This window comes from Trachemys scripta, chromosome 17, assembly GCF_013100865.1.
Source record: "Trachemys scripta elegans isolate TJP31775 chromosome 17, CAS_Tse_1.0, whole genome shotgun sequence".
Taxonomy (NCBI): domain Eukaryota; kingdom Metazoa; phylum Chordata; order Testudines; family Emydidae; genus Trachemys; species Trachemys scripta.
This window is the reverse complement of record NC_048314.1, coordinates 4,220,848-4,230,951: the sequence shown is the minus strand read 5'-3', so window position 1 is coordinate 4,230,951 and position 10,104 is coordinate 4,220,848. Positions and strand designations below refer to the sequence as shown.

At 58.6% G+C, this 10,104-nt stretch overlaps 1 protein-coding gene across 1 annotated transcript in view; it reads left to right on the top strand.

Annotated features, from left to right (window-relative positions):
- AMBP (alpha-1-microglobulin/bikunin precursor) overlaps positions 1–7,221 on the top strand; it is a 23,181-nt gene extending 15,960 nt beyond the window's left edge. The window contains exons 7-10 of the mRNA XM_034793836.1: positions 451–529; positions 1,109–1,276; positions 3,160–3,333; positions 7,033–7,221. Coding sequence (XP_034649727.1) covers positions 451–529; positions 1,109–1,276; positions 3,160–3,333; positions 7,033–7,064 — 453 coding nt within the window. The 3' untranslated portion in view covers positions 7,065–7,221. The remainder of the gene's footprint in view (positions 1–450; positions 530–1,108; positions 1,277–3,159; positions 3,334–7,032) is intronic.
- The last annotated feature ends 2,883 nt before the right edge of the window (positions 7,222–10,104 follow it).

Here is a 10,104-nt window from a genome sequence, read left to right as displayed (position 1 = left end):
CCCCCCGCTGGTACATCTACCCGAGCTGGGCCTACACCCCCCAGCTCTCCCTCCCTCCCCCCGCTGGTACATCTACCCGAGCTGGGACTGACACCCCCCAGCTGTCCCTCCCTCCCCCCGCTGGTACATCTACCCGAGCTGGGACTGACACCCCTGCCATTCCCAGGGGTGAAGAGGGAGCGGAACGCTGCAGAAGTTCCATTAGAAATCCCAGTGATTTCCCAGGCCCATCCTTCACGTGGGAGAATATGTTCTGCCCAGGGACCCACTCCGCTTGGGCCTGCTCCTGCTCCCAGGGGGGTTGTGTGTCCCCCACCTTATAGGCCTGTGGAATCTCTGCGTTCGTTGCCATCTTAGGAGAGATGCTGGGATTTATGGCTCACGGTTTTTCCACTGCATTGTCGATGGAAACTTGTTCACCTAACGAGCTGCTCTTTCTTCTGTGTGCAGAGGGATCGGAGAGCTGTCCTGCCCGAGCAAGAGGGCTCAGGTGCAGGCCCCCTGCCGCCACTCAGCAGCAAAAAGGAAGGTCTGTACTAAGGTGGGGTCTCACCATGCTCTGGGGATGGCTGGAGTACTCCCACTGGGACTCTCCTCCTCCATCTGCCTGGAAAAGGGATGGCTGTGCACAGACCTCTGCGGGAGCAGAAACACAGAATAAATTCATGTTGATAACCTCAATTTTTACCTGCCATAGCTTTTCTAGGCAGTCAGGTGCTATCACTTTAAGCCTCCTGCCTTGGGACCTTCCAGGGCTATTGGCAACTGCAGTGTGGCCATCAGAGAGCTGGGATTCTCTGCCTTTTCCAGTGGGATACAGCTCTCTATGCTACAAACCTGCCCCTAGTCCAGGACTGACCATTGCTCCCCCTGCCCCACAGAGCTGGGTGATCTCCATGGGAAATCCCATAGATGGGGGAAAGCAGCACATGGAAATGGGAGATGTTTGAATCTCCTCAGAGCTTTGGGGGTTAGGCTATGTCCCTGGAGAGACGGCTCAGTGGGCAGAGGACACGGCCATGTAGCCCCTGGATGTCACCACCACATGCCACATGGTTCTGTGGGTGTAAAACTCAATTCACTAGGCTCAACCTCTTGATGTGCTCAGATTTCTGCCGGCTGAATAAAGATGTGGGCCCCTGCATGGGGATGAACGTTCGGTTCTTCTACAACTCCTCTTCTATGGCCTGCGAGACCTTCCACTATGGTGGCTGTCTTGGGAACGGGAACAACTTCCCTTCGGAAAAGGAGTGTCTTCAGACCTGTAGAACCGAGGGTAAGGAGGGCAGCCCTTCAAAGTCCGAGCAACCGTCTGTGCAGTCCCTGGCCAGTGCAGGAGGGGCAGGCTCAGATTTCGCTGTCCCTCTGATCTGTGTGCCCCCAGCCTTCTGCTCCTCCTGTGTGGTCAAGGCTTCCTGCTTCAAAGCTCTCTCCTTGTGCAAGTGACCCAGGCTCAGTGCCGTGGGGAAGCGACACGCTCGCGTGCTGCCAGTGTGGAGGGAGCCCAGCGCAGTGGGGACAACTCTGAGAAATCAGCCAGGGGCCAAAATGAGACCAAACAGTGTCCATGCCCAAGGCCTGACTGCAGGAGGTGACTTGAAAATGGAGCGGTAGCTAGAACTGAGCGAGTCACTGATTTTTGTGATTCAGGGGCCACAGCAAAACCCATTAGTTTTGGATAGGGTGACCAGACAGCAAGTGTGAAAAACTGGGACAGAGGGTGGGAGGTAATAGGGGCCTATATAAGAAAAAGCCCCAAATATCGGGACTGTCCCTATAAAATCTCTGCCCTCACCTGCCCAAGGCTCTGGGAGGGAGTTTGGGTGAGGGAGGAGGTCTGGGGTGCAGGCCCTAGGCTGGGGCAGGGAATTGGGGTGCAGGGTACAGGCTCTGGGAGGGAGTTTTGGGATGGGAGGGGTGCAGAGGGATGGGGTGCAGGGGTGAGGGCTGTGGGTTGTGGCTGCAGATGAGGGGTTTGGAGTGTGGGAGGGGTTCAGGGTGAGAGTAGGGGTGAGGGCTGTGTCTGGGGCTGGGAATGGGAGGTTTGGGGTGTGGGAGGGGCTCAGGGCGAGAGTAGGAGTGTGTGGGGTGAGGGCTCTGGCTGGGACTGGGGTAAGGTGTTTGGGGGGGGGGGGGGGGTCGGGGGGCTGGGGCGGGGGTTGGGGGGGGGGGGGGGGGGGGTGAAAGCTCTGGCTGGAGGTGCGGGCTCTGGGGTGAGTCAGGGCTGGGAATGAGTTTGGGGTACAGGCAGGCTGCTCTGGGACAGGGGCCAGAGAGGAGGACTCCCCCCAGCCCTTTCCCTGCCGGCAGCAGCAAGTTCTGGGGGAGGAGCCCCCCTTTCCTGCTCCCCCCAGCAGCACACTCACCCCCACCACTGTCACTGCATGTGCTCCTAGGGCCCCTCTCAGGTCCAAGAATCTCCCTTGCCTCCCCTGTGGTGGGTGCCGGGGGGTGCTGCGTGCGCCTCCTCCCCTGCTTGCCCTTGACTGTAGCCTCACTGGGGGTGAGGAATGGGGCTGCCTCCTTGCCCAACATAGGGCAGGAGCGGTGACTGCGGGCAGCGGGGTCCCCTGTGCTGCCAGGGGCCCATTGGAAAAGGGAAGGGTCTGAGGGAAGGGCAGGCTCAGAGTCAGTCTGCCCTGGCAGTGGAGTTGGGGGGCGCTAGGACCCTGGGACGCAGCACATGGAAGAGACTGGGACACTGCTCCAGGCCGTGAAAGGTGAGCGGGGGGCGGGGGCAGCAAGTCGGGGCCAGGGGACACTCAGGGAAGGTGTGTGTGGGGGGGGGGGATGCAGGTGGGGCCAGGGTGGGGACACCCAGCCCCAAGTATTGCTGGAGCTGGGCCCCTGGCTCTGAATATTGCTGGTGCCCGAGCACCACGTGGCTGTGGAACTCGCAGCCTATGGGGAGGGGGCATTCTGCTGGTTTACCTAGCCCGCTGCAGTTAAAGCACTACCACTTGGGTGCAGACAAGCCTGCCCCTGACAGTCCCACTCCTCTTCTCCCACCAGATATGCCAGCGTGGCAGGTTCTGCTGCCTGCCCACTGCATGCATCCTTTTCCTTCCACTGGCTCCCGGTCCATAACTGGGGGGCTCCAGGCCTTGGGCCTGGGAAGAATGGTATTCCACTTTCTCCCCTCTTGTCTCTTTCTCCCAGCGGCCTGCAGGTTACCCATAGTTCCAGGGCCCTGTCAGCAACCAGTGAAGCTCTGGGCCTTTGATGCAACCCAGGGCAAGTGCACTACCTTCAACTATGGAGGCTGCCAGGGCAACGGGAACAAGTTCTACACGGAGAAGGAGTGCAAGGAATACTGCGGGGTCCCGGCAGACGGTACGGCTCGCCCGGTACTATCACACAGCTAACCCTGCTTCAGCAGCCATTGGCTCCGGCCCTCTCGGCCCACCAGCATTTGCAGCTCAGGGAAGTTGGTTCTTCCAGGAAGGACGTAACATGACATCGTCTCTCTACCCCCCTCAGCCCTGCTGCCAGATCCTCTTGCCCCAGGCACTGGCTTCCTCTGGGCCCTGGGGGTGCTCCCCAGTCCATCCCAGGCCTCCACCCGCTCTTCCCCCAAGCTCCCACCCCTGCCCTGCCTCTCACAGCCCCACTCCACCCCTTCTCCCAAGCCCCCATCCCCCTCTACCTCTTCCTGCCCAGCTCCGCCCTCTTCCCCCAGCGCCTCCCGCACACCACAGAACAGCTGATCGCCGGGGATGGGAGGAGCTGGAAGGGAAGGGGGAGCTTGGCTGCCGGTTAGGGTGTCCAGGCGTCTGGTTTTCGACTGGAACGGCCCGGTTGAAAAGGGACACTGGTGGCTCCGGGCTGCTAAAAGTCTCGTTGGCTGCTCGCAGCGGGGCAGGCAGGGTGCTGTGGCCAATGGGAGCTGCAGGGGCAGCACCTGGGAGCAGAGGCAGCGCACAGAGCCATGTGGCCTCGCCTCTGCCTAGGGACCGCAGGGACATACCTGCTGCTTCCGGGGCTGGAGCCTGCACCCCGAACCTCCTCTTGCACCCCAACCCCCTACCCCAGCCCTGAGCCCCCTCATGCACCCAAACTTGAGCCCGTAGCCCCCTCCCCACCTCCTCCTGCACTCCGAACCCCTCAGCCTCAGCCCAGAGCCCCTTCCTGCACCCCAAATCCCCCTCCCCAACCCCTCCCGCACTCCTACCCCCTACCCCAACCCAGAGCCCCCTCCTGCACCCAGAACCCCTCATCCCCAACCACACCCCAGAGCCCACCCCCGCAGCCAGAGACCCCCACACACACTCCAACCCCCTGCTCCAGCCCTGAGCCCCCTCCTGCACCCAAACTAGAGCCCGGAGCCCCCTCCCCACCTCCTCCTGCATTCCAAACCCCTCGACCTCAGCCTGGAGCCCCTTCCTGCACCCCAAAGCCCCCTCCCCACCTCCTCCTGCACTCCAAACTCCTCTGTCTCAGTCCGGAGCCCCCACCCGCAGCCAGAGCCCTCACCCCCTCCCACACCCCAACACCCTCCTGCACCCCAAACCCTTCATCCCTGGCCCCACACCAGAGCCTGTACCCCCAGCCGGAGCTCTCATCTCTCCCTGTACCCCAACCTCCTACCCCAGTCCTGAGCCCCCTCCTGAACCCCAACCCCCTCATCCTTGGCTCCACACCAGAGCCTGCATCCCCAGCCGGAGCTCTCACCCCTTCCTGCACCCCAACCCCCTGCCCCAGCCCAGTGAAAAGGAGCGCGCGAGAGTGGGGGAGAGCGAGTGACAGAGGGACGGATGGAGTGAGCGGGGCGGGGCCTTGAATAAGGGGTGGGGCAGAGGGCGCCTGCCCCTCTTGCTTTGCCTGCCCCCTGCTGGTGAGTGAGCAGAGTTAACCATTCGAAACCATAACAAGTGCTTGGCACTAATGTTGCGTCGGTGACCGGGCAGTGAGTGATCATGCCCTGTGAGGAAAGCGGGAGCCATGCCTAGTGGTTAGTGCAGGAGTTGGTTTCCAGGAATTGGCTGCCAGGGGCCAGAGCCAAGGGTCAGAGCCGAAGTCTGAAGTCAGAATGGGAGACAAGGCAGGAGCAGGGCTGGCAATGAACAAGAGCTATCACAGTCGGGAGCGAGTGCTTTGAGCAGCCACTAAACTGATGCTGCTGGGCTTAAGAGCTGGCTACAGGCCAGCTGTGCTCGTTAGGTTGCCCGGAGACTGGCTCTCTGGCAGGCCCTGCTTCCTGCCATGTAGCACCTTTCACCAGTCCTTTACATCTGTGGAGAATGGGTTGCTCCTTTTTAAGAGGCAGGGAAACTGAGGCACACCACAGAGACAGGCTAGTGCCGACATTTTCAAAGTTGGTGCCTACAGTTAAATATCTAAATCCATTTGTAAGGCTCTAAATCCAGACCTCCTAAGGCAGCAGCCTGGATTTCAGAGGCCCTGAGTCCCTGCAGCTCCAAGTAAAGGCAACACGCCGGAAAATCTGGCTGGTTCTATTCTCACTGTTCCTGGTTTATGGCTCTAGGTGCTCACTGCAGGCACCCACCTTGGAAAGTGTTTTCCTAAGTGACTTTCTCGAGTCAGTGGCAGAAGCAGGAACAGAACTTAGGTATCCTTTTTGGCCAGTTTCCTACTCTAGCCAGGTGCTACTCCCCTCTGGGGTGGTCCTGAATGCGTCAACAGCTCTGCTACACAATGCACTTAGCTCTGAGCTGCTATTGGCAAATAGGTTTCCATTAACCACTTGGCTTCTGCCTCCTGTCACAGGTACATCCCAGATCTGCCAGGTACCCAGTCCAGTGCCAGTATCTCAAGGGAACGTTGATGGGAAGAAGGACTAATTCTGGGGTTATATCCTGTGCTAGCTGTGTGGGTCAAGGATTAATGAAGCCATGTCTGTGATGGAGGGGAGGGTCCTGCAGCTCACCTATTCCCCACTGAGTGCACCTTGGGCTGGATGAAGGCTCCAGCCACTGGAAAGCAGCTGTGCTATTGCTCAGAAGTTTCACATACTTAGGCCTTGGCTACACTCGGGACTTTCCAGCGCTGCTATTCCGAGGAGAGTAGCGTGCAGTGCTGCAGGCGCTGATTACACGGGCGCTTTACAGCGCTGCACTCGCTGCGCTCGGGGGGGGGGGGGAGGGGGCGTTTTCACACCCCTGAGCGCAGCAAGTTGCAGCGCTGTACAGCGCCAGTGTAGCCAAGGCCTTAGCGACTGTCAACCCGCTGTTGCTATTGCCTTGCTGCAATGGAGGCCCTGTCATGCAGGCCTTGCTCTCCTTGAGCTCAGAGCGTTTGGTCTAAGTAGGGAATGTAGAATCTGCCCATGTGTACCTATGGTGATGGGCCCATTAGAAATCCCATAGATGAGAAAACAATGAAGACATTCAAAAGTACCTGAGAAGCAGCTGGAGGGGACAGTGACTGCTGCAGGGTACAGACTCGGGGGCCAGTGGTGAGGCTGATCTCAGTAGGCAGCATAGAATCTCAGGGTTGGAAGGGACCTCAAGAGGTATCTAGTCCAACCCCCTGCTCAAAGGGGGACCAATCCCCAGACAGATTTTTGCCCCAGATCCCTAAATGGCCCCCTCAAGGATTGAACTCACCTGGGTTTAGCAGACCAACGCTCAAACCACTGAGCTCTCCCTCCCCCCGAAGGAGCTGGGACTGTGCTTCCTGGCATGGGCTGGCAGACAGGTGCTAGGTCTGCTTGAGCTAACACTACAAATAGCAGGGTGGCCAGCTTGGGGTTTGTAGTCAGGTGGCTGGCAACACTGGCTCCAGCAGAGCTCGTGTGTCTCCCCATGCTGGGAAGCCCCCTCCCAGGGGGTGCAGACCGTGACTCCAGGACCGGTGACCCCACTAAAGACATTGTTTCCTAATTCTATGTCTGTATTGATCAAACAGTTCTGGTGGTTGTGGGACTGCAGTCGGCGCAATCTCCATGGTTGCCTGTCCAGCTGTCATCTCAGCACTCACACCACGGCCTCTGGGTGCCTCCTGCTGCACTGGAAGTGTGTACGGAGCTCTCTGCACAGCCTGGGGTGACACATTTTCTCTCTTTTCTTATAGGAGAGGAGGAGTTTCTGGGTTTGTCCAACTGAAGGGGACCCGGGGATGGGGAGTGACAGCTGGAATCGCTAAAAAGCCCCAGCAGGAGGCCCCTGCTAGGAGAGCATTTGGAATAATGTTTGTGCTGATTGTGTGCAGATCAGGTTTAATGAACAGTAAATGTCTCTAAAATAAACAATGATAAATGAGCAGTGTGTGTGTGCACAGGTCCCTTGGGCTTGCTTCTTGGTCTTCCCCTTATCCCATCACCAGGATGTGAAAGCATCTGCCACCATCAGCTGTCCGAGGCAGCGCTAAGAGCCACCAGCTCCCCATCTTCTTTGATGCAATTCATCCATCACTTCCGAGTCCCTTTCCCCACCACCCTCTGCTGCCATGCTCCCTTCACCAGGCCCTCTGCAGCCAGCAAAGTCGCGCTTCCTGGTCTTTATCTAACCAGGCCTGGTTTCACCTCCAGCCTTGCGCAGCATTTGATGCCTCCTGGAGAACTTGGAGTGAGATTCTGTTTCTGTGTCTCCTTTGTTTCCTGAGTCTCTGCTCTCTGATGGACCTGGGGATGTTAGCATGTAACCAGGACCTGTGTTTCTGAACAGAGCCTACACCCTTCTGGATTCAGGCTTCTTCCCATGATCCCAAACTGGGATGTTCCAGGCAGGCCGTTCTAATTTAACAGTGGGGAATAGGCCCCTAAGAACCCACAACGCTGGTTTTGGAGAGAACTCTGATTAGATACTTGATGAACTAAGAGAAATGGGTAAAACACAGAAAATGTGAATCAGAAGCTAAAATTTGGGGGCTAAAAGTCTTGGGTCCCCCAGTTCACCGGCTCCCTCCTGAGTGCAGCATGGAGGGTGTGAGGGGCCCCAGGCATTGGAAGCTGCTGTGCAGGTGCTCAGGTGGGGCAGGTGTGCAGGGCAAGTCACCCTGAGCCGTTAGCTCGCCATGGTTTGTGCCATGATGCAGCTGAGGCCCAGTTCTGTGGTCCTGGCTCTGGCAGAACTCCCGCTGCGCTCAGGGCTGGCTCTGAGTAAGGGATGCAGAACATTTCCAACCCCATGGAGAGCAATAATCTGGAACAAGAAGCAATATCTCTTAAAGCTACTGTTGAAAGCGAGACTGTGGGCTGAAGTCCCTAATTGCCTCTTCAGGCACTGAAGCATAGGCGCCGACTCCGTGGGTGCTCTGGAGCTGGGGCACCCATGGAGAAAAATTAGCAGGTGCTTAGCACCCACCAGCAGCCAAGCTCCCCTTCCTTCCCCCCCCCCCACTCCCACCCACTGGTGGCCTAGCCAATCAACTCTGCCCCCTCCCTCCGAGCGCTTCCTGCTTGCTCTGATCAGCTGTTCCGCAGGGTGCAGGAGGGGCTGGGAGGAAGGGAGAGGAGGGGGGATGGGGCACACTTGGGGGAGGGGATGGAAAGACGTGGGGAAGGGGTGGGGCCGGGGCTGAGGATGGAGTGTGGGCAGGAAGAGGCGGGGTGGGGTGGGGTGGGAGCTGGAGGAAGGGGTGGGGTGGAGTGGGAGTGGGGCTGAGGATGGAGTGTGGACAGGAAGAGGTGGGGTGGGGTGGGGTGGGGTGGGAGCTGGAGGAAGGGGTGGGGTGGGGGTGGGGCCAGGGCTGAGGATGGAGTGTGGGCAGGAAGAGGTGGGGTGGGGTGGGGTGGGAGCTGGAGGAAGGGGTGGAGTGGGGGCAGGGCCTGCTGGGCCATGTGCTAATCATCTACCAGCAGAGAGAGCAGAGCTATCACGGCAGGCCTCCTTTCTGGTTTCATGCTGGCCACGATCTCCCCCGTCTTTCCGTTCTTTGACTCCCCGGCAGTAGGTTGTTACCATTCACAGGGCCCTTTTCTCGGGACCTGAGGGTCCTTCTCCAGGCCTGTCAAGCCAGAGCCTTTCGCCAGCAGACGGATGTGCATTGCACAGTGGGACCACAGCCACTGCCAGGCCGAGAGCACTCATGGGAGGAGGTGTCACTGTGGTATGTTGGATACTGGGCACAGCTGTTTCCTGTCAGTCAGACAGTTCTAGTGCTTCATCTAAGACAGGCATGGTGGGAAATTAAAGCTTGGGGAATTATCTGCAGCAACCCCACAGCTTTCATTTCCCACCCTGCTTTTCTCGGATGAAGCCCTCGAGCTGCAGACTCGAGGTCCCAGGAGATTAGTGACAGCCAGGAGCCAGGGCTCATCCCCGCAAACTGCAGCCGAACTAATTCACCTGATTCAAATTAAACTGAATGAGGAGATGCTCAGTTGGAGAGAGCAGCCACATCTGGGCGCCACGGGGCAGAAATGACACTCAAAGTCGTCGTTGTGGTGAAGACGAGCTTTGGAGCTGGGGCAAGCCCTGTGAGCTCACAGGTAATTCTGCCCTCTTACCAGGCAGGCTTGCCCCCTCCAGTCTAGTCTGCCAGGCTTTGCTGGATCTCACGGTAAGTGATACTAGCCATGGGGCTCCCACCACGTCCCTGGAGACCAGGCCTCTCTCCAACAGCTTACAGGGGATTGCCCAGCTGTTCACTTTACATTTCCTTACTGTTCAGTTCTCTGTGCAGGACCACAGGAGATGCCATTTGGTTTTTCCAAACCAACCCCAGCTGGGTTTGGATCTGGGCTCCAAGCCGTTGAAGCTCAGCGGGAGTGGAAGTGGCGGGAGGGTGAATGTGGAAACAAGTGCCTCTGTAATGGGCAAACTGGGGCAATCTGGGTGTCAGTTCTGCAGATGAATAGTACTTCTCCCCGGCTTGCCCCCAGGGGCTCTCCCTGCACATGCGAAAGGAAGTCCTGAGTATGAAAGCAACGAGACAGGTACAGCAAACCTGGGCACAGCGCAGGGACAAGATCCTGCCAGCTGAGTGCAGGGGCTGGGCCAGATGGGAAAGACCAAAGGGCTTCCCACAGCCTGGAACCAACTAACGAAGCAACAGGTTTCTCAGCGATGCTCTCGCCCCTCGGCCCTGGATTCATCCCAAAGGGGAGCACACGTGACTCAAGGGCTCCCTGCTCTCTAGCAGCTGGCTCCTCTCCCTGTTGGGGCATTTCATTCCAGCTGAGCCCTGCCCCACGCCCCGCTC